Source organism: Gopherus flavomarginatus, chromosome 19 (assembly GCF_025201925.1).
Source record: "Gopherus flavomarginatus isolate rGopFla2 chromosome 19, rGopFla2.mat.asm, whole genome shotgun sequence".
NCBI lineage: Eukaryota > Metazoa > Chordata > Testudines > Testudinidae > Gopherus > Gopherus flavomarginatus.
The window spans coordinates 11896082-11921286 of record NC_066635.1 but is presented as its reverse complement, the minus strand read 5'-3'; the positions used below and the strand labels follow the sequence as shown (position 1 = coordinate 11921286).

The 25205-nt window shown below is 43.7% G+C and overlaps 1 protein-coding gene across 1 annotated transcript in view; it reads right to left on the bottom strand.

Annotated features, from left to right (window-relative positions):
- The window catches only part of GALNT17 (polypeptide N-acetylgalactosaminyltransferase 17), a 274088-nt gene extending 263633 nt beyond the window's left edge, over window positions 1-10455 (bottom strand). The window contains exon 1 of the mRNA XM_050929492.1: window positions 9085-10455. Coding sequence (XP_050785449.1) covers window positions 9085-9322 — 238 coding nt within the window. The 5' untranslated portion in view covers window positions 9323-10455. The remainder of the gene's footprint in view (window positions 1-9084) is intronic.
- Between the last annotated feature and the right edge of the window lie 14750 nt (window positions 10456-25205).

The following is a 25205-nucleotide window of genomic DNA, read 5'->3' as shown; positions in this document are numbered from 1 at the left end:
AAAATCATCTAAAAGGCCACATTTCAAAAAGTGCCTCAATTTTGCATATGCAGTCCCCACAAGTTTCATGTGCAAATTGGGTAAACAGCTAACTAGGCAATTTGTGTGCACACATGATATTTGCTCACACCAGTCTGGATCTGAGTGTGTGCAAATTATTGCACATGCAAAGTTGGAGATGTACATTTAATGGATGCTTTTTTGGAAAATATGGCCCTACATTATTCAACTGGAAAGTAGTTTAAGGTTCTAATTTGCTTTTTAACATTTATATAATACCTATTTGCCTCTGTTCATTTCTTCCAGATAGGGGGCAACTAACTTCACTGGTCAAGTTCACGTTCCTTTTTAGCCAGTTTCACATCCTACCCTGGCACAAGGGTGCAGTTTGAGATTTTAACACTGCAGAGGGATGGTTACACTTAACATTCAGAGGTGCGTATATTAAAAAGAGCTTTAAAATAATTTATTTTCCTATTACATTTTGTAACATATCCATTTTGTTTTTACATACAAAATCCTAAATGTTGGGCCTAAAATGAGTTGGGGTGTCCCTTTAGAGCGTTTGTCAGTATTCTCGTAAACATTTGGCTTGGTGCACAGAACTGTTTTTATATTAATTCATTATTTTTTCACTGCTGAGGGCTCTGTTCAGCAGCATGCTGACTACCTTCACTCCCACTAATTTCATGCACTGAACAGCTTACTGGATGGATCCATTTGTGTAAATCAAACTGAAAGCACTAGACAGAATTGGTTGTTCAGAACTGATACTCATTGAACCTGCTAATAACAGAGAAGGTTTCTAACACTCTCAACTTTAGGGATTTTTAGATCAGGATCTTAATTCTGGGCCTGTCTATATACTTACATGGCTCTAATTATTAAAGTATCTGAGCACCTCACAATCGTTAATGGATTTTATCCTTAACACCCCCATTGTGAGGTAGTGAAGTATTATCCCTATTTTACACACAGACTATGGCACAGGCTGGACTAAGTGGTTCACACAGGAAGCCTGGCTGAGAAAGAAATAGACCCTGGTTTCCCAAATCCCAGTTCAGTGGCCTAACCACCAGACCATCATTCCTACTCTCAAATTGTCATGGATGTATAGTTAGCAAACTGTCTGTATATTGATTTAATAGTCTCTGACTTTTGTCACAGTTTCAGGGTAACTTCACTTGTATTCCCACTTTGTGACCCCTGGACAACATCTACTTAAAAGCTTCTGGCTCCCAGTCATCATCCCTCTGGGGCAGGGACCTGCGTGTCACTCCTGACCGGGGTTTTAAGGCTGAATAGCTCCCTGCATTGCGATATTCCCAGCAAGCCAGTCTCCCTAAAAATGCCAGCGCCTGTGCTTTACTTTCTCTCTGAGGATTTTGAACCGCATATTGTCAGCAGTGACAAGAAAGCACTCAGCTCCTTCTAAGCATGCACATATGTTTTCAGGTAAAAGCATTACAGAGAAAACATACAAACATATAGGGTAGGGTTCCCCTTGGACAGCAGGTTCTCTCTGTTTGCTGGATCAGAAAGAAGACTCCGAGTCTGTCTAAACTTAGACTATTTGTCCTGTTGTGACGTTATGAGCGTAATATAATACAGTATTTCATTGAAAGGTGACAGGGCCAGAAAGAGTTAGTTAACTCACAGACTGACCTGACCCATGGCCAAACTTTAGAGACTGGTTAGGAAGTGTAGACGTCCGGCATTGGGGCTCGGCCCTCTCAGGTGCAGCTGGGAGCCAAGGCGCCTCGCTACCAACGGCCAATAGGTCAGGGTTCAGGCCCTTCAGCAGGGGTTGGACAAACAAATAGTCTATAAGCCTGGGCCCAGGGTCAGGGCGGGGTGGTAAGCAGTTCAGAGCTCAGCCCTCTCAGCAGGGGTTGAGCAAACAAATAGTCTATAAGTCTGGGCCTAGGGTCAGGGCGGGGTGGTAAGCAGTTCAGAGCTCAGCCCTCTCAGCAGGGGTTGAGCAAACAAATAGTCTATAAGCCTGGGCCCAGGGTCAGGGCGGGGTGGTAAGCAGTTCAGAGTTCAGCCCTCTCAGCAGGGGTTGAACAAACAAATAGTCTATAAACCCCTGGGCTCTGGGTCAGGGTGGGGCAATAAGCAGTTCAGAGCTCAAACCCTTCAGCAGCGGTTGAGCAAACAAATAGTCTATGAGCCCAGGCCTTGGATCAGGGCGAGGCAATAAGCAGTTCAGAGCTCAGCCCTTTCAGCCAGGGTTGAGCAAACAAGTAGTCTATAAGCCCAGGAGAAAGGCCTCCTTAGGCCAGCAAGAGGGGGAGTCTGCCATCCTTGGAAGGGTGGCAGGGGGAACGCAGGCCCTCCCACTCCACTGCGTTCCAGCCCGGGGCCCTAGCAGCGGCCAAGACTCGCTGCTGTCAGTGGGGATCCTGGCCGCAACACTCTGACTTGGGTTCAGGCTCTCCGGGAGCCAAACCAGGGTCGGTCAGCCCCAGGCCACTTCCGACCTCCCCCTCTTTGGGTACCAGTGTCTCGCCAGCGTCTTCCAGTGGGTCCCACACCATGGGTTCCTCGGGATACCAGGCACGGGGAAGCTTGGGCAGCTCCTCAGGATACCGGGCATGGGGAAGCTCAGGCAGCTCCTCAGGATACTGGGCACGGGGAAGCTCAGGCCGGGCGGGAGCTCGGCCACCCGCGTCTGTTCTTTTCAGCAACCGGCCTCCAAGTGAGCGCCGGGGCTGGGCTTTTATACTTCATGTCCCACCCCTTGACTTCCGGGGGGCAGGGACTGGTGGCAGTGGCTCCGCCCACTTTGGTGGTTGCAGTGGCTCCGCCCTCTCAGGCGCAGCTGGGAGCCAGGGCGCCTCATTACAGGAAGATATGTAAATGAACAGAGCTTTGAAATACAGGCCTGTATTGTTAGAAGTAGAAGGGTAGATGTTTGCTCAGGTCTTGTAATATAAGCAAACAACTCTTGTCTATTGCTATAGCATTAATTCAACGATCAAAAAAAGGAATATTAACATTTAGGAAGATACTTTAGTGAAATAGTACTATTGTCTATATGTCTCTTTGCGATAACCTGTATCTAAACTGTTTAATGGATAAATTACCTTGTGCTAATTTCCAGGATGTTTGGGAAAAGGAGAGTTAAGCCTATTGTTTTCTCAGGCCAAAAGGCTGCTGGAAATATATAAGAACCCTGGGACATGATCCTTCTTCATCTCAGATCTGCTTTGGATTTCAAGAGGGGGAAACCTTAAGCTATGAGTATTGAGATCCCCAGTCACTGAACGGAGTTACCCTGAATATGGACATTGGATTATAACCTATGGACTGTTTCTAAAAGGACTTTTGGCAACTACAAACTCATCACTGCTATGTATCTGAACCTCAAGAATTGAATTCAAGTTTGTATGTATATTGATCTTTTAACCAACACACTCTCTCTTTCCTTTTTTAATAAATTTTAGTTTAGTTAACAAGAAGTGAATATAGCATGTATTTTGGGTAGGATCTAAGTTATAATTGGACCTGGGTATGTGGCTGATCCTTTGGGGTTGGAAGAACCATTCTTTTATATGATGAGATAAAATTTTCAGGAACCATCATCATATTTGACATGTGTGTCTGGACAGAGGCCTGAGACTGGGCACTTTAAGGGAACTGTGTTGTTTGAACTTCTGAGTAATGAGTGAGGTTCTATAGAATTTGTTTTGTGCTGGCTTGGTAAATCTAAGTATTAGAATATCCACCAATGTTTGGGGTTTGTCTGCCCCGTTCTGTCTGCAGTTCACCCTAATTGAGTGACCTCAGCTGGCTCCCACAGGCAGCATCGTCACACCTGTTGTCTGTTTGTCTCTGGAGAATCCAATTTAAACCAGTATATGCAAGACACTCTGGGAGGCGTAGGGGGCTTACAACCTGGCTGATTTGCTTGAAACACCGACAACTGTTTTTAGTTCCTGGAGCAGCCGGGAGCTCTCTAATGGAGCTGAGCACAAACATACATACGTTGTGTTTACACTTCACATGGTACAGCTATACCTCAGCTATAGCATTGCAGCTGAGTCAGTGTAGAGCCCTAGTGAACACCAGTGGTCACCAACCCAGTGATCACAATTGACTGGCAGAGGCTCCAGTTTCCAGCCCAGAGCCCCGTCTGCACCAGCCCAGAGCTCCCTCCTGTACCAAACTCCCTCCCAGAGCCCACACCCCTCACCCTCTCCTGCACCCCAACACTCTGCACCAGCCTGGAGCCCCCTCCTGCACCCAAACTCCCTCATCCCCTCCTGCACCCGCTCAGAGCCCCCTCCTGCTGCTCGTCGGCGGCATTTTGGCGGTGACGCCTATCGACGTTGCCGCTTGTCGGCGGAATTTCGGTCGATGCTCATCCACTGGCCACGGTCCTCGGTGGCTCGTTGTCCGGCGCCTGCCAGATGAAAAAGGTTGGGGACCACTGCATTAGACCATCATCCTTACCCTATGTTTATTATGGGCACACATACACACACAATCTCTCTCTCTCTCTGAAGGTGGATTCAAACTGCAAAGTTCTGATATTTCTGTATGAATTTCCACAACTTTTGAGGCTATTTGGAACACAATCATTGCTAAATTTTATGTAAATGTAGAAGCAGAGAGAGATTAAGTAGGAGTAAAAAAGAAAATTGCGAACATTAACTAGAATAAAAGCCACAGGTTCCTTTCAGCAGTACTCACAACCCTTTCATTAGCTTTTTCTGCACATTTGCAGTATAAAGAAAACATTTGCTTATTTAAAAAAAGACTGCAGAACTTAAAAGTCTCTCAATACTCTTACAAATGTATATATTCCCCAAAATATCCATGGGGGGAGAGAACACATGGCCACACTTATGGAAGTTCTTTGATAGTATAGGAGTTATCTGATCAGGGGGCAGGAAAACACACACACACACACACACACACACACCCCTTGTGTGATGAATCACACAGCAGGAATAGAAAATCAGAAAGAGCAATACTTATAGCAAATAGTTCACAAGGAAGCCACAGGCTGAAATGTTTACTGACTAATTCTGAACAAACAAATTTGTAAAGATCTAAGTCTGCTCATGGATAATTTGAGAACAAAAAGGGAGTGAATTAATCAAATCTACCCTTTACTATGAATAGTTACCAAGCCGTAATAAAATACTGCACACACACACACACACAGCATTCGTCTGACTGGCAGGCTGGAAAAAGTCAGCGTTCCAAGGGCTAAATTACATAATGGCTTGTGCTGCACCGAACATAAGAAACAACCCCACTTCCACCCAGCCTCAGCCATGTGTAACATCTGCAAAGCAAGGCCAAGTAGGTTCTAACTGTCTCACCAATTTTAAGCTGCAGTTTACATTTTCAGAAACCCGCATGGTCTCTCTTGTTCCTATTGGTCTGCAAAGTCATTTAACATAGCAGCTCTGGTTCATGTCTGAGAATCCCAACGTCTCTCAGGAAAGTCTAAGAATTGTATGCTTTCTACTGAGTTCTTATCCACTAGACCCTCCTCCCTAAGTCTGCATGTCTGGGCTGGCTCTTCAACCCATGCATAAAGAAATGTCCATTGTGGGCAGGGGAGATGTAATGTTGGTCACAAAATGTCATTACTAATCAAATATTAATTCTGTAGCACAGTGCAGTTATCAGACCATCAGCACAGAATTCCATTTATTCTGTCTTTAAGGACAACATTCACCAAAAAAAGTTTTGAAGGAGAGCTGGTGGGTGCATAGCTTGGCTGGCATTTCTGACCTGCTTTATACCACATCTTGCAACAATTGGAAACACAGGAATTGTCATACTAAGTCAGAACAACAACAAGCTTATCTTTACACAACAGAGCTTTATAAACGGTGCACTTATTTAGGAATTGCTTATCCACCACTGAAATGCAGCCAACTCTGAGTACAACATAGCAAAGTAGAACAGCACACAACAGTTTAGACTTAACTTATTATCATCAGTGTTACCTTAGCACCTAGAAGCCCTAGTCATGGACCAGGCTTGCCCAAACACCTCCTACTTCCTCCAACCAGGCGAAGCTACAGGAGAAACACGGGATTCCCTCAAAGATAGAGGATGCTACATTCTGTGATAGTTGAAATTTGGCACAAAACATAACATCAAGGTCTCAGGCAAATTATAAAATAAAATGTTAATGGGTAGTGTGAAAGAAGAATTTCATTGGCTGATGGATTTTGTAGGGAGCTATTCTAAATGCACAGATTAGGGCCTGTGAGCCAGTTTCTGGGATAGTTTCGTTTAAAAGCAGCATATTCCTTCTGCATAGTAAAGTTCAAAGCTATATAAAGTCAATGTTCAGTTGGAAACTTTTGAAAGAACCATAAACAGAGTAATAAACATTTCAGAGCTACGAACAACGAACACCTTGGGAATGGAGGTAACTGTGAGGTTCCACTGTAGATCTTCAGTCTTGGTAACTCTTTCTCTTGTGAATGGAATTAATTTTAAGTCCAAATTTAGAAACAGGGAAATTCTCCCACAGAGGAGTTGTTCCATCTTCCCTGGGATCATCAGCTGCAAGGATCATTTGGGCACATTCCTGCAGTTGCAGAGGACAGGCGCTAAAGAGTGTTGGTGTTTCCTATTTTCTTTATCTTCCTTATTCACCCAGGTCTAATCACATGCCTTGCTGAAGCACAAAGTTTACATTCAGTATTCAGTGGATAGTGTGCATAAGCAAAATTAACAGAAATAAAATGTTGGTGAACCCCCAAATACATTTGCTCAACACCCCTAACTTACACCACAGTTAAACTTGAGGCTATTGTTCAGCCAAACTCATCAATATTGCTACAAATTGCGCGTGTAGTGGCCATATAGATAAGTAGCTACCTTCATGCTCTTGAGTTATAGTCCACCCAGGAAATCATTTGTGGTTTGGACAAACATATTGATTCCATTCCCTTTCATAGCGTTTAAGTGCATTGACAGCATTTTCCAGCACCAAGCTGTCTCTTATTCTACATTCCAAATGCACACCTGCTGTGACTGTATTACAGAGACGGACTATTGAGACCTAGGAAAAAAGGCACCTTTTGCACTCAACGGTGTGTTGAGGGGAATCAATAGGCACCAAAAGGTCTATTTTGCACCCTCAAGGATTGGCCAAAAGAGAGTCCTACAGCTTCCCAGCTCTCAGTCCTAAGGAAAAGAGGAAAAACTTCTGATGAACTCCCACTTTCTATTTCTTGGAACACTAGGAGACAAATGCCAACCAAGGTCTTATTTTCAGCTCCCTTGCCAGGTACTGCAGGTAATGTTATATATTACACCAGAGTAACCAGATTTCATTTTACCAAACATTTTTAAAGCACTATCATTTAGATACACTAAATTCCAGCTTTCCTTTTCAATTCCTTTCAGTTGCCATAGTCAAACTGACCATTGGTGCATCTAGCTGAGCATCTTGACTCTCTCGATGGCTAATTCAGCACTCAGTTATGCAGCACTCAACAGTGTGTGTGCAGTGCCTAGGAAAACCTCTCACTAAGGCTGCTAGGTGCTACCCCAATGCACATATTTAATAAATAATGATAGTGGTGAGAAGAAATTTCTTGCTGGTTGTTATGCTCTGAAGATTGAGGACTGATAGCCCACAGATTTTTTAAAATAAATATAACAGCAGATTGTCTGATTTACAGACATGCCTATTCCTTTCTGAAAACTATTAAACTGTTTGCCCTGCTATCTTGCAGCAACGCATTTCACAGGTTCATTATACCGAATAGTATAGAATCTTGTTATCCTTTTACTTCATTCCTCACATTGCCACGCAACATTGTTTCAACTGCTTCTGTTGGATAACACAGAGATTTAGATTAGGTGTCATCCACCTTTACAAGCAGGAAATTCTTCTCACACAGGTGTATGGAGCACCAATGTAAAATGATCCGGTCTTGACTGGCTTAATGCATCTCAATTCATACAACACCGTTCCCAAACCCAGAGATTGACCAAGATTATGATTATAACTGAAGACAAAACACCAGCATATGCATGCTGCATTTTAGTATATGCCTAGCATCCACCGTATAGTATTGCCATCAGTAATAGTTCTGAATTAGTGCACAAATACAATTCACAAGGTGGCCAGTCCAACAGTACAGAATCATGCCTTAGTTCAGTATTCAAGAATCAGGGGAGGGAAAAACACACCGACATTACAGAAAATATTAACTATGTTAATTTTGCAATATTAAAATCTACTGTCTTTAAACCCACAGAGACTGGAAGCTCCAAATGGGTTGAGTGGAAGCTCTAAATCACATTGCTGCTAGTGAATCTATGGAGAACACTTAAAAAAACCCAGCTCTTCAGTTTGTGTTTTAATTAGATATCTCACCTAGATTTCTTACATCTCTACAACATGTTTCTGTATCCCACATGGCATCTTTAAGCTCCCTTTCTACATCCCCCAACTACTGAACCTGGTGAGATTTTAATAGAAATCCCTGCACTGTGCTATAAAGAGAAGCATTACTTGAGGTTTTAATTAGCATCTGTCAAGGCTGAGCCATAGGAAATGTTGAATTGTTTGTATAACTTATTACAGAAAAGTGCATTTGCTGTCTGCACTTGAATGATGCAAAAAGCTTTAGTCTTTTGAACCCCCTCACCCTACGCCACCTCCCCGAAAGTTTTTAAAAAATAGCAAACAACCAATTTCTGGTCGTAAAAAGCCATTTCCTCAATCAATACACAGCATGCTTCTTCAACCCTGTATTTGGCTGCTGAACTGGTTTCTGATCTCCTGAGGAAAAAGTCATGATGGTATAATTTCCTGACCGGAACAACAGAATTGAGAGCCAGCATTATGTTATTACACATTCCTCCCATTCAGTGCAAGGTACCTGAAATCTTTTAAGAACCTAACATAGCTCAGAAATTAGAGACTACACTGATTCACCCAGTTATGTCTCCTAAAGATACAGAAAAGAGAGGTAAGTAGCACTCTACTTTTGCTAACTTCAAGAATCATTGCTCTCTATTATATTATTATTTGTATTTCCAGGTATGGCTGTGCCTCAAAGGTATCAAAAGAATGACAGCAATGCCTACCATTTAGCTGCCTGTAGACTATATCTTCTAGAAGGGAGAGCCTTTTCAGTACTGCATCCTGGATAGGGCTGATGCCATGGGCTGTCAAGTTGGCCACTTCTGCCCTAGGATGGATTTCATGGAAGGAATCCCCACTCTTGACAGTGATGGGTCTACACTTGGCCAGAAAGAGGACAAAGCCAGCCACTGCAATCAAGTTCAACACCAACAGAACTTTGACTCGCCTCAAAGAAGCCATCAAACTCCCAGGGTGGCCACTTCAGCTGCTGTTTGGCAAATGAGGTGTGGTGTGTGGGGAGCCTCCTGGCTAGAGACGTAAAGGTGGCTTGGGATGGGAGGTGGCTGCAGGTGCGAGCACATCCCACCTCCCTGGGAGGAGTTGTCTCAAGCCCGAGCAGCGAGCGTGCAGGACAAGTCGCAGCAGCAAAGCTGGGGGTTATGGAAAGGCACCGGCTCAGGACGGCTTCCTAGTGCCCAGCAGGTGCAGAAGAGATGGAGAGAACAATTCGGGTGCTGTAGCCGCAGCGTCCGGAGAAGAATTGTCCCCGGGATGGGGAAGCCGGTGCCGCAACTCCTGGTCCCCTGTAATGCTGCCCCCCGTTATTCTGCAAAGCTCAGGCTCCCAGCGCCGGCCGGCTTCACGTGGACGGGCTGGGCTCCAAGAGGCGAGCCTCGCAGGGTTGGCACAGGGTGTCCTTCATGCCAAACCGCAACTCCGGAGTGAATGTGGCTTTCAGACGGAGGGCAGGGGAAATTTCCCAGGGGTGGCTTTCCCCTCCTCCCTTTAAGCCATTCGCTAGATCAAGCCAGGCGGAAGGTACCCCCAGCCCCGCTCCATCCTCCCCACTGCATCCCTGCAGCAGCAGGAGTTGTCTCAGCGGAGGGGAAGGACACAGGGAGTCCGGTGTAGTGTCCCTCTCAGTCGGTGCACGGCGGATCTCGGCTCTCTCCCGGCCCGGAGCAAGTCACTCACCATCCTACGCCTCCTCTTAGCACCGTCATCCGGCTACTCCGCGCTGGGGAGGCGCAACTGCTGCAAATCCGGGCTCGAACACGCCGGGAAATGGACGCTGCGGCAAAGGCGCCCCCTTGGCCAACTCCAGCCTCGCCCCGCTCAGCGGGGCGCACGGGCGCGCAGGCAAGGTGGGGCTGCCCCGCTCCGCGCACGGAGCATCTTCCTCCAGCTCGCGTGGCAGGCGCGGAGCGAGACACCCGGGCATGGGGGCTGCGCTTAGTCAGGTCCCAGGCGAGCTTCGGGGCCGAGGTCGGGAGCAGCGGCTCGCTCTCGCCTGTGGATTGCCATGGCTGGGGGCTGACGGTGCCTGAGCCGAGGAGACCGTCCCTCCTGTGTGTGCCTGAATCCCCGGTGCATGCCTGGGGAAGGGTTGGAAGGAAAATCTGGGCTGGAGAAAGGGGATGTGTTGCCTGTTTGTGCTATATTGGCTCGTGGGAGGCTGCTGAGTGTGTGTGTGTGTGTGTGTGTGTGTGTGTGTGTGTGTGTGTGTGTGTGTGTGTGTGTGTGTGTGTGTGTGTGTGTGTGTGTGTGTGTGTGTGTGTGTGTGTGTGTGTGTCTGTCTGTCTGTCTGTCTGTCTGTCTGTCTGTCCCCCCGGATGGGTGAGAGTTAGCACCAGCATAGTTTTTAAAATAAATTATTGCCCTGACCTTGCCTTCCTCCCAGTGCCAAAATGCATTGTTCAAGAACAGCAAAGTCAGGGAAACTAAGTCACAATTCAGGTTCCTCCAAAGCCACACTTAAAGAAGGCCATTTCATCTAGCCCAGGTATCAGAAGTGACTTCAGTTCAACAGTCAGCCCTGCCCAGGAGTCCCTTCTGTGCTTTTCCCAGCATTAGACCTTTGCATTCCCTTTTAAGGCACAGTTAAATTGGGTGACTCCCCTTCCTTTCTCAACAATAATCTGCAGAGTGCTGGTCGGCTGGAGACTTAGATTTGGCTTTAAAAGGATAAACAGCAACACGTGCACCAAAGTCATTTTAATTCAGAACATATATTTGAATAAAAATACTTTAACAATATTGTTCAAAAAACAGACAAACCAAATTAATACATGTTCAAAATATATACAGGCCAGATCCTCAATTGGTGTAGCTCCATTGACATCAACAGATCTACACTTATTCAGAACAACTGAGGGTTGGGCCAATATAGAGAGAACTCGGGAGTTCATGCATTTTATCTTTACATAGAGGCAGACCTGAAGATACTTTTCAGTTTCTTTTTTTAAAAAAAAAGAAATAACAGTCACTGTTTGTTATAGAGGTGAGAAACTTTCCCAGTCTGATGCAGAGTGACCAAAAGCCACCTTTCCCCTAATTAGAAACAAGTGACCATAACATTCTGATTCTCATAATAAAATAATAATAATAATAATAATACAATTACCTTGGATTAATATAACACAAAATTATATAATAGCAGTATAATGATATGTATTGAGAAAAGGGGAAAAAACACGTGTGTACACACAAACTTACCATTAAAAAAACCCAAAACCAAACACACACACACACACACACAAGCTTTCTTTGTTTTGTTCATGTGATGACCCTTAATCTAAATCTGGAGAGGGTTGTTGGATCTTCAGATCTCCATGTTTCTGCCTCAGTACAGGGGGATGGATTAGACCACCTCTTGAGGCCCCTGCCAGCCCTATGTTCTATGATGTTAAGTTCATTCGGTTGTTAACTTTTCTGGTGGAACAGCAGGAAGGGTAGCAACTGGAATAATGGATTTAGTGATGTGGACACTTGACCACTAGTCACTAGCTAGAGACCACTGTGGAACTTCACACTGTCCACTCAACCCTCTTCAGACTGGAAGCCACTGGGATGGGTTTGAAATAAATGTCTAGAGGATGAGGGTGAGGGGTTAATGGAATGGTAAAATTTTTCCAGTGCAAAACTCCATAAGCCGTATTTCAATGCCTATAATATTTTATCCCAAAATCATGAACTCTTAAGAGGACAAACCCATACAGTGACAGCTGTCATTACTGATCCATTATTGATAATGTGCCATTATTAAACTTCATTTTCAGAGGAATCGCAGTATAAAAATGCAGCAGAAATTCAAATCCAGGTTGAAACACGATGTGAAAGTAGAGTTGGGCGGAGAGGGTTTATTTTAAAAATATTCCCCCTCTGCTCAAAAACACACAAACAAAAACCTTCAGGAGACTTGACATTTCAGATGATGGGATACAAGATCTTTTGCCTCTAGACTGCTGGTTCAAATCCAATCTAAGATTGATAAATGACCAAACATTGCTACAATAGACTGCATGAAATGGTCCCTCCTCAAGCTTCCAAGTTCAGGTGTCCACATCACAAAATCCATTTCCACCATCCACAATTTCCTTATTCATTAGAAAGGCCAAGCTGTGAATAGTTGTGTTGGCCAAAAAGAGTAAACTACTCCACCCTTTTCAGATAAAGGCCTGAGGGAGGTTGGCAAGAAAGTGAGAGAAAGTCTACATTGCATCTGCCTGTTTTTTACCTCATATGTTAAGAAACAGAAGACATCCGTTTCCAGAGATGTCAATCCAAGCACTTTCCTCCAGCAGTAAATGCACTTATTCAAAAAATAATAATGAAAGCTGCTAGAGCTGTTTACCAAAAAGAAAAGCAGCATAGCACTCAAAGCAGAGAAAATTTCCTATTTACCTGCATATTTTTAACTGCTGCTTTTTGAATGATGGGGTTTAGTCTTGGAAAGATAGGACCCAACCTGTCCTACAAAGTCTTCATTGCACCGAACTCTCACTGAAATAAACATAGCTGCATTGTATACATGTAGCAAAAGTAGAGTTTTAATAAGAAAAGCTTAGATTTAAAAGAAAAATAATGATATGCAACGCATAATATGACCTTAATGCTGTTAGTGTTTTCAGAAGTAAAATGCAAATTCTTAATTTCTATGAAAACAAAATTCCACCAAATCATGAATATTCAATAGATTGATTACTGATATAAGTGTCTAGGTAAAAATTGTGTGGCTTGAATACAAGAAACACCGTCTTCTAGTTACAAGGGTATTTTTTGGAAAGTAACTTCCTTTTCTAAAATTATTATGATCAATTTCTGAATTTCTATTACTAGATTGCTTTCTCTCACAGAAAAATCTACAGGCAGGAGGGGAGGCCTGAATTCAGTCCACTGTGGGGAGACGGGAATAGGATTTGCCCTCTCTCCCTGCACAATGAGCCACAAAGCTAGCAGGTCCCTGTGGAGACCCTGTGTCTCCAGGACAGTTCCAGCACTCCCTGCTCCAGGAACTGTTTGTCTAGAGTACATGAGTAGTGCACGGTAATATAAGAAGCTACACATGTAGGAAAAGGTACAGAAAACAAATTGTGTATAATGTAATGTTTTATTATTATTAAATAGCATGTGCTCTTTGAAGAATTTAGGAATGCACATGCAGTAGGAGCAGACTTAACTATGCAGCCTTAATATTCTCCCAATACTTTATTTTTTAAAGGAATTTCCTTAAAAAAATAAATAAATAAAAGTAAAGAAAAAAAAGATCCTCACTCTCCAGGACTTCAAAAACTCTGCTGACGTACAAGAAATTGCCACAATTGTGCTCTCTAAGAGGCCTTCAGGAGACAACCTCTCTCTTGAGCTACCTAACTGTTGTGCGGCCAGCTAAGGAAAGTGCTGTGTGTCTAACCCAGCTGCAAAGCTGCTACAGTGAATGAAAGCAGGACTCCTTCTTGGGCCCCTTATGAAGTACCCAAGAGACACCCTTCAATTCTTTTGCACGCTGCACATTACACAGGACCGGTGTCCTTACTGATTATCATCAATACGTATTTTTCTGTTTTCCTCTGACTAAAAAATGGCTGCACCAATTTTGTTCAGTCTTCCCAGAATCACTCACTTTCGGGCAGATGCTAAGCCTGGGAAATTTTAGTCTGAAAAGTTTCAGAAATAGAAAGTGACTGAAAAGTCGGGAATTAGAATGGAAACCATTAGGCAGCTTTAAGTCTATTCAGTCCAAAATACCAAGCCGCAACATGGCAGCCTCCTTCAATACGAATTACAGAGGAGGACCTGGACGATTTTGTTATACAGAGTGGGACAACTGTTTCCAAATAGCCTGCTGCAAACTGTGTGATTTTAAGAGCTGCTGCATTAGCATACCTTTCTGTTAATGCCATTGTATTTCTTCCTAGGTGAGGTGGAGGCAAGGAACATACCCTGAATAACATACAATGATAACAAGAAAATTCCACTGAAGCATACAGAAGGTCCATATAGCACTGAAGGAGACCAAAAAGAGATTATGCTCTGTGGCATGGGAATCTAGAAGAAAAAACACCATGTGCACGCACACACAGGCTACCTAAGTGTGGATAACAAACGAGTGCTCCATTAATACCATACAATGCTATAAAAACTGTGGGAATTCAAATCCAAATACGAAGTGGGAATTTTTTATATATAGGGAAAACATCTTCAACACTATACAGACTTAGGATGTTGGTTTACAGGGGCACAAGACTGAGATCAATCATAGTTCTTCTCTCTGCCCATTTCCATTTTTTTTCTAGAAATTGCTGCATAAAAATGTTATAAAGTAAAGAAGAAGTGGAATTTACCATTAATAGGGACAGAAAGCCAACCTGTGTCTCTAATGCTCTGGAAAAATTCTATTTCCGCCTAACACACTAGGTATCAAAAGTCAATAGCAGCAGTATATAACCTCTATATATGCTGGCCAAAATTATTATTTCTCTGTATCTGAGAAAAAAATTCCACTAAAACATTATTCGATGGTTCAATTACTGATATTACAATCTTCTAGCTAAAAGCTCTGTTCCTTGAATGCAACGAACACTGCTACAAGAGTTTTGGCAAAGTAACTTGACTTCCTGAGATTATGCAGTCCTGATTCTCCTCTCATTTGAATGGTTAGCAATGTGGAGGGACTCTACTGAAGTAACTGGGACAGCTGTTCTTCGCTGCTCTGCTGCCTCTACACCATTCAAGGTGCAAAGGTTGGCCTTAAGCCAGCTGCTGGGGATTCCCTCAATGTTAGGGAGTTCCCAGAAGGGATACAGCTGGCAGCTCTATGTTTTTTGCCGCCCCAAGCATGGCAGTCAGGTAGCAAGCCTGCCAGAGGTCTGCTGGTCCCTCCCCTTTGGCGCACCCGCCGCCGAATTGACGCCGAAACCACGGGACCAGCGGACCTCCTGCCTGACTGCCGCCCTCACAGCAACCAGCAGGCCACCCCCCGCAGTTTGTCACCCCAGGCATGCGCTCCCATGCCTGGAGCCGCCCCTGTGCATAGGTTACAGCAGCCTCCAGTCTGCTCTAACCTGGTCTCAGGGTTTAGGAGAGAATAAGGGTACTATAACAGGCTCCCTGCACAGAAATTGGACACAGCAGTGTGCTTTCATTAATGTAAACCTAGAGTAAGTGAAAGGATGGTTAGGTCTCTTGTATATCAACTCACTTGACCTGCATTACTTAACTTTGACTTTAAAACCTCTCATGAAAGCCATGATAAAAGAAGAAAAATATCAGCAGAAATAAATAGTCTTTAAATTCTCCCTACAAAGCTCAAAGTACAAGTTCTGCCTGGATTATTGGTTTAGTGCAATACTTTTTTTTTTTTTTTTAAACTTCAGACGTGCATTAGCTTCAGTTGATGCTCAGGATTTGTCACACTCTAACATTTCCGTTAGACTCTTGAGGATTCCTTATTACTGATTAAATTTAGTTCTATTTTCCTAATGCGTGCACCCAGTGGTGAAAGGATCTCCCCCCTCATCAGTTCTGGAGAATTCAAATTTCCCTCGCCATCTGTGCATTTATTTATTTTTTTAATTTATTGGACTCAGGATGCAGTCCTAAAAAGTGTGACACTTCCACAAGATGTCAAGTCTACTCAACTTCCCTCAAAACCACTCGCATTTGAAAGCACAAAGTAGTTTGCAAGGTCTGAGAAATTATACTCCTCGCATGACCTACAGAGTTATGCAGGAATGTGGCTTTGTGGGTGTCAAGCTTTTCTTGTTGCACATACCAGTAGTCCCATTTCAGAACTTGTTTTCAAAAAACAAAAACAAAAACAAATTCAGATTGAGAGATTCATCAGAACTCACCCTTTCCCATAAACAGTTTCAGCTTATCAGCATTTTCCTATGAAAAAATGTTAAATTCTTGACCAGCTCTAATTATACGCTGATAATATAACATCTGCTTCTTATTCTAGTTGGAACACTGACACGGAGAGAAGGAAAAGCAAAAGAAAAAATTAAATTTTGGGCCGATGTTCAGCAAAGTTCTCACTGTTTCTAAATGGGTTCTTCCATCCCTTATCTGAGTGCAGACTGAAGCCTCTTCAGATCTTTCGAAGAAACCTCAGAAGTGCTGATCCCTGTACATATTGGTTGAAGTAGGTGAAACTTGTTTTAGTTTCTAGAAAAGCCTGTGGCCCAACTCTCAACCTAAAAGCAGAATGCAAAACATTGTCCATTTTCCAGTCTATTTCACTAATGTGTCATAATTTGATTAGCAGCTCACAGTCACATGCTCTGATTAAAATGTCATAAAATGTGAATAGAATGCTTGTAGCATGGAAACAAAATGAATCCCCAAAGCTTTAAAGATTTAGCTGTAAGGAATATTTCTTTCTTGCTGTACTTGCTACTGTGGAGAGAGAAAGATGGAAGGCTGGAACTCAGGGATTTACTCTGGGGTGTTAAATACCTGCACACGTTAGTGGCCACAAAAGACTCCAGAAAGGGAAGACTCCTTGGAGATCAACTTTAACATGGCTTTCTTTAAAGTCCAGTCTTGCAAGGTGTTTAGTTCTCACATAGGATTGGGCCTCAACAGGATAAAGGAAACCAAAGTTTCAAATTTGTCAAGAATGTCGTGTTTTGACTTTTTGAAACAAAAAGTTTCATTTGTCTGTTCATAACATTTCATTTTGAAATTTTAGTCCATTTCTACTTAACAAAAAGTATAAAATAGTATGAAAAGGTGACAATCAAAACAAAATGTTTTAAAATGATCTTTAAGGAAATATTTAGGGTGGCCCAGTCCAAAAATATTTTTGGTTTACTGGTTCATGAAAATTTTCAAGATTTTGACTTTTCATCATGATCGGGATGGGGGGAAAAATGTCTGAAGTAAAACATTCTCACATAACAGGGAAATCATTTCCCATCCAGCTCTAGAGATTGTACCATGCCCCCATAGCATAGTATCTAATCACCTCACAGTCCTCAATGTAGTTGTCCTGACAACAACCTTGTGAGGTGGAATAAATGAAGTAGGCCCATTTTACAGACTGGGACTTGAGACACAGAGAGAATATGTGATTTGCCCAAGGTCACACAGGAAATGTGTAACAGAGCAGGGAACTGAATCTGGGTCTCCCTAGTTCCAAGCTAGCACCTTAACTACCGGAGCATCTCTCTTCCCTTCACAACATCATCTCCATGCCAACAGAAAACAGGGCAATCCAGAAACCTCATGAAAACCAGTTCTCCTGAGATTTCTGGTCTAAGAATCCAATTCTGCTCCTTTTGAGGCTAATGGCAAAATTCCTTTAACTTGACTTTCAGCAGAGTCACAGATAGTGCAGTGTATAATCAAACTTGTCACTACAGGCCTAAGCTTGCCCTCACTGGTGTCACTGGGAGTTCAGTCATTGTTTCAGTGGGACTAGGGTCAGACCTTAATTGAAATGGAATTATAAAACAGAGCATTGTCCCCGCATCATTGTAGCAATACGGAATTGTTAATACTTTTGCAGTGCCTATAAAACGACTCTCATAGACTCATAGACTCATAGGTCAGAAGGGACCAATCTGATCATCTAGTCTGACCTCCTGCACAAGGCAGGCCACAGAACCCCACCCATCCAATTTTATACAACCCCTATCCCAGGACCGAGTTATTGAAATCCTCAAAAATGGTTTGAAGACCTCAAGCTGCAGAGACACCACCAGCAAGCGACCCGTGCCCCACGCTGCAGGGGAAGGCGAAAAGCCTCCAGGGCACCTGCCAATCCGCCCTGGAGGAAAATTCCTTCCCGACCCCAAATATGGCGATCAGCTAAACCCTGAGCATGTGGGCAAGAGTCACCAGCCAGCACCCAAGAAGGAGTTCTCCGCAGCAACTCAGTACCCATCGCATGCAACATCTCCCCGCAGACCATTGAGCAGACCTGTCTGGTGGTAATTCAAGATCAATTGCCCAAATTAACGATCCTATCATAACATCCCCTCCATATACTTATCAAGCTTTGTCTTAAAGCCAGGAAAGTCTTTTGCCCCTACTACGTCCCTCGAAAGGCTATTCCAGAACTTCACTCCCCTAATGGTCAGAAACCTTCGTCTAATTTCAAGTCTAAACTTCCTAATATCCAGTTTATACCCATTCGTCCTCGTGGCTACATTAGTACTAAACTTAAATAATTCCTCTCCCTCCCTAACGTTAACCCCCTTGATATATTTATATAGGGCGAGCATATCCCCCCTCAGCCTTCTTTTGGCCAGGCTAAACAAGCCAAGCACTTTGAGTCTCCTTTCATAAGGCAGTTTTTCCATTCCTCGGATCATCCTCGTAGCCCGTCTCTGAACCTGTTCCAGTTTGAATTCATCCTTCTTGAACATGGGACACCAGAACTGCACACAGTATTCCAGATGGGGTCTCACCAACGCCGTATACAACAGTACTAACACCTCCTTATCCTTGCAGGAAATACCCCGCCTGATGCATCCCAAAATCGCATTTGCTTTTTTAACAGCCGTATCACATTGGCGACTCATAGTCATCCTGCTATCAACCAGTACCCCAAGGTCCTTCTCTTCCTCCGTCGCTTCCAACTGATGCGCCCCCAACGTATATCCAAAATTCTTATTATTAATTCCTAAATGCATGACCTTGCACTTTTCACTATTGTATTTCATCCTATTTCTATTACTCCAGTTTACAAGGTGGTTCAGATCTTCATGAATAGTATCCCTGTCCTTCTCCGTGTTAGCAATACCCCCCAGCTTCGTGTCATCCGCGAACTTTATTAGCACATTCCCGCTCTTTGTGCCAAGGTCAGTAATAAAAAGGTTAAATAAGATCGGTCCCAAAACCGATCCTTGAGGGACTCCACTGGTGACCTCCTTCCAGTCCGACAGTTCACCTTTCAATACGACCCTCTGGAGTCTCCCCTTTAACCAGTTCCTTATCCACCTTACAACTTTCATATTCACTCCCAGCTTTTCCAATTTAACTAACAGCTCCCCGTGTGGAACCGTGTCGAACGCCTTACTGAAATCTAGGTAAATTATATCTACCGCATTTCCTTTATCTAAGTAATCCGTCACCTTCTCAAAGAAGGAGATCAGATTGGTTTGGCACGATCTACCTTTAGTAAATCCGTGTTGCAATTCGTCCCAATTACCATTGACCTCTATGTCCTTAACTACTTTCTCCCTTAAAATTTTTTCCAAGACCTTACATACTACAGACGTCAAGCTAACAGGCCTATAATTACCCGGATCACTCTTTTTCCCTTTCTTAAAAATAGGAACTACATTAGCAATCCTCCAGTCATACGGCACAACACCCGAGATTATCGATCGCTTAAAAATTCTCGCTAACGGGCTCGCAATTTCACGCGCCAGTTCCTTTAATATCCTCGGGTGGAGATTGTCCGGGCCCTCCGACTTCGACCCATCGAGCTGTTCAAGTACGGCCTCTACCTCAGTTGCAGTAATATCCACTTCCATATCCACATTCCCGTTTATCATCCCTCCATCATCGCAAGGTTCCTCACTAGTCTTATTAAAAACCGAGGCAAAGTACTTGTTTAGATGTTGGGCCATGCCTAGGTTATCCTTAACCTCCATTCCATCCTCAGTGTATAGCGGCCCCACTTCTTCTTTCTTTGTTTTCTTCTTATTTATGTGGCTGTAGAACCTTTTACTATTGGTTTTGATTCCCTTTGCAAGTTCCAGTTCAATGCGGCTTTTAGCCTTCCTCACTTTATCCCTACATGTTCTGACCTCAGCAAGGTAGCTTTCTTTACTGATCCTGCCTTCCTTCCACTCCCTGTAAGCTTTCTGCTTTTGTCTAATCCCCTCTCTGAGTTGCTTGCTCATCCAGTTTGGCCTGCAACTCCTGCCCATGGTTCTTTTCCCCTTTCTCGGGATGCAGGCTTCCGACAGTCTCCGCAGCTGTGACTTAAAGTAATTCCAGGCCTCCTCCACATTTAAATCCACTAATTCCTCCGTCCAATCCACTTCCCTAACTAATTTCCTTAACTCTTTAAAATTAGCCCTCGAGAAGTCAAAAACCCTAATCGCAGATCTACATTTGTTTATCCTTCCATCTAGTTTGAACTGAATCAGCTCATGATCACTCGAACCAAGGTTGTCCCCTACCACCATTTCTTCTACGAGGTCCTCACTGCTCACCAACACCAAGTCTAAAATGGCATCCCCTCTCGTAGGTGCTTCAACTACTTGATGAAGAAATCCATCCGCTATCACATCCAGAAAAATCTGACCCCTTTTATTTGTGCAAGTACTCGTCCTCCAGTCTATATCCGGGAAGTTGAAGTCCCCCATAATCACACATTTCCCCTTTGTGTTTACTTCATTAAAGACATTAAAGAGGTCTCTATCCATATCCCAATCCGATCCCGGCGGTCTGTAGCACACCCCAAGCACTATCTCAGGGGAAGCTCTAGTTGCTTTTTTACCCAGTGTGATTTTTGCCCAGACGGACTCCGTCTTATCCATTCCATCGCATCTTATTTCGCTACATTTAATTTCATCATTGATGTACAAGGCTACTCCCCCACCTTTGCCTTTCTTCCTGTCTTTTCTGAACAGCACATAGCCTTCAATACCCGTGCTCCAGTCATGAGTACTATTCCACCAGGTTTCGGTAATCCCTATAATATCCGGCTTCACTTCCTGCACGAGTAACTCCAGTTCCTCCATCTTGTTACCTAGGCTCCTTGCATTAGTGTACAAACCTTTTAATTTTCGGCGTTTGGCGTCAGTGACATTCTTTCCCCCGTCGTGCACAAACTGTCTGCCACCAGCATCACCCGTTACTCTGGTTTCTACTCCACTATTCCTCCTTGGATCAAATCTTGGGGCCGCAAGGGTATCCCCGCTCACTTTGTTTACTTCCCTCTCCAGGTTATGTTCTGGCGTGGAGATCTCCCGAACATTTCCCAACCATCTCCCCCAACTTTCTAGTTTAAAGCCCTCTTGATGAGGTCGGCGAGCCTCCATCCTAGAATCCTATTTCCCTCCTTGCTGAGATGAAGTCCATCCTGAGCAAACAGTTGTCTATCCGTAAATGCGTCCCAGTGACCGTACATCCCAAAGCCCTCCTTATAACACCACTCCCTGAGCCATCTGTTGATCGCCATAATCTTGTCCCTCCTTCGTCGCCCCGCTCTAGGAACCGGCAGAATCCCACTGAAGATCACCTGAGCCTCGATGTCTTTAAGCCTCTTCCCCAGTCTGAAATAGTCCTCCTTGATACAGTCCAGTGAGTAACTAGCTGTATCGTTCGTTCCCACATGAAGGATAATCAACGGATTTTTTCCCGCTCCCACTAAGACTCTAGCACCTGCAGAATGAAATCCTTCCTAGTAAGAAAAGCTATTTAAGCAGGCTTACAGGTGGTTTCTTGATAGTGCAGCCAATACTTAAGTTTTACAGTGTTTTCCCACCATTTACCCTCCATTAAGCAATTGGGCACAGCACAGGGGGATTCCACAGGGCCCCGGGAGAGAAATCTTCTCCCACAGATGCAGATTAGCAGAGTTACTCCATTATCAGTTTTGCAGCCCTGAGTCCCTGCCACTCCTATGTACCAACTCTGCAAGGGTCTGCGATGGGTCCACATAGTCACAGACCCCATGACCCAGCCCTCCACCCCTAACTGTTGGGGCTGTGCATTGAGCCCTTGGTGACATGGACTTCTCAGTATGCAGGTGATATACACCCACTATGCAGCGTGCTTCAATCCAGGCAGTGGAATTTCTCTGGTTCCACTGCAGCTGGGGCCATTTGATACTATGCTGTGGGGAGAGGAGAGTAGGGAGGAATTGGAAACCTTCAGCTTTGAGTGGGAGCATTCAATACGATGCAGTGGGAAAGAGACAGAGAGTAGGCATCGTTCTTCTGTGGACATGGATATGAAAAAAAACAGATACTTAATTCTGCCATCTTATCTACTAAAGCCCTGCATATGTTACTGCCTAAGATAGGAAAGGAATAATTTTCAGATTGGCAGCTGTTAAGTAGGGTTGCTAGGTGTTTTTAAACCACTAATTTTATAGGCTGGAGTTGTGAATAACCTGTTTTTTAATGAGATCCTTTATAAGATAATTAAAGGATCTCTTGCCCTGCATTTGTGCTTAAGCTATGCTGTAGAAATGCTAGGGCAGTTTTTACCCTACTGTGATGCTGAATGTTATTTGACTATCTGGAAGTAATATATCATTTTAACTTTACAAATTGAAACCCTCCCAATAAAAAGTTACCATAAATTGCATCAACTAGTCATTCAATACCAGTCTGTTGGTGTAACTGCATCGTTCTAATTTTACCTCAGTGAGAGCTACAAGGAAACTTCCTGTTACAGGATTTAAAGAGGCTTCTTATACAAATTTCAAGAAGGCTGCATCCCAGCAAGAAATACTTTAAAGCAGTTCTAAAAATTTAGAGATGCAAGTAGGTCAAGAAAAAGAAATATGTTTGTTTACATTCAGTTAAAGAGTTGCATTTCCTCCTGTCATGTAGTATGTATATGTTCGTGTTCATACCTACACATGCACAAGTTGTGTGTGTGCACACATGGAGGAGACAGATATGTACACGTGCCTCTGTAATGTTTCTTTATATGGACTGACAGTGGCCTAGCGGTTAGAGCATCAAACTGGATTCTATTCCGAACTCTGACACAGTTTTGTTGTGAGCAAGTCTCATTTTCGAGAGTTCCCGGTCACATTATCAAGTATACAGCACCCACAACTGGGGACAGATTTTCAAAGGAGCTCATGTCCCAATATGCACCTCCAACGTGCTAAACTGTTTTGAAAATCCGGCCACTCATTTTGGTGCCTAGATGGGAGCTGAGCTCTTTTGTAGATCTGGCCCCAGCTGTGAGTGCTGAGCTTTTCTTTCTCTGTTGCCACTTTCCCATCTGTAAGCAGCCTTGCAAAGCACTAGCTGAAGGAGGCAGTTTGTGCCTGCAAGACCTGGTATGGATGGAGGGACTTTCCTTTGAGTAGTTCCTCAGAGTGGTGATGAATATCTGCTTTTGATCACCAAGTGTTCTCTTGCCTGTGGGATCCTGCAGAGCGAAGTCCTGCCACCCTCTTCTGTTTAATGAAATTACTGGGAGATTAAAGCTGATACAGGCAACACCATTATCAGTTTGCTGATATCTCCCAACTCCAAGTCTCCTTTTCATCTGACCCTTACATTGCTGCCAGCAGGTTTATTCAAAACCTAGAAGCAACTGAAACTTGATGAAAGCCAGCTGGCTACAACTCAATCTGGTCAAGACTCTGGTGAACCTGGTCATTGGAGGGTGGGGAGTGGTGCTTTGCAGAACCTGGCAAAATCGGTGACTTGCTCCATGAAATGAGGGTTTATGCCCAACCACCAAAATAATCCTTAATCTCAGGATTCTATGAGATTCACCACTGCTTTCAGATTGTACTGGTCACCAGTCCGACCCCCTTCCTCTCAGATGCAGATCTTGCCTCACACATCCACAGACCTTCCTAGCTTTTCATCTGAAATGCTGCAGCAGGTTTGAGCACAGATGAATTGTAAAAGCAACACCCAAGCAGCACACCCGTGCTCCACTCACCACAGCAACTGCCAATCAGACTGTTAGCTGAAACTCAGTATACACAAAGCTCTAAATGGACTAGGCCCAAATTGATGAAATGGTTGTTAGGCCTTTGGGTAGGTAACTGCAAAATGCTATTGCATTATTTCTGACCTAGTATAAAATATAAGCTTATTTAGAGAGCTGGAGCATGCTGTCGGTGAAGTGTGCAGGCAAATCACTATGGATACTAGACCCTGGCCTGCCTCTGGAATTTTTTCCCTTCATAAATATGGGATTTGTATCCTCTTTTGGGACTTCAGCTTCTAGAGATCTAGATATATATTTGGGCAGGAATAATTCCTTCTAGTTGAGGGCAGCCAGCTAGTACATGACAACAGCCAATGCTGCACATAAAATCTATCCCCCATTATCACAGCATCTAATTTTTTATTAGACTGCATAATTAACTCACAATTTTGTATTTATCCTCATAACACCGCTGTGAGGTAGGGAAGTGCTATTGTCTCTCCTTTTACAGCTGAAGGACCTGATGCACAGAGAGATGAAGAGCCTTGCTCAAGATCACACTGTAACACTTTCTCTCTCTCTCTCTCTCATACACACACACCCCTACCATCCTGTTCAGTAAAGAACCAGAGAAGAGTGATACAACAACCAAAAGGGGTTTGTTCTGACAGCCATTAAAAAAAGTACACTAAATGCAAGTCAATGAAAGTGCATCAACATAGCTATAATTTCTCGTGGAATTGCTGTGATTTCCAGCATCATGTCTATTTTTTCTTGCAGTCCTTACGTACAGATGACCCTGACACCAGCCTCACTGTTACTCATGTTATAGTCAAATGCCTCTAGGAGACTAGCTCTGAAGAGCTGGGATCTTTTGGCTTGTTGTGGAGGAAGGATTTCTCACCCACGGTCAGTATCCTTTGTTTGCTAACAATGTCATTCTTGGAAGAACCTTGCACTGTCAGATGGAAACACTGCTATGCTTTGTGTTCTTCTTTCCTTAACTGCTTTTTTAGTATTTTTAAAACACAATATACTCAGGAAAGCTTGTTGAACTCCCCATACATAAAGTTCATTCTTCTACAGGGTTGATTGCTGAAAACCTCCTGGAACTATGGATAAGCAGCTAATCTTCAATCCATTACCAGCAGCCACTGACATATTTTTAAAAAGCTATTATTACCTTTTCAACTAAAAGCAACACAGAATTTGATTTGGGGGAAGGCGCTATAAAATACTGAAATTG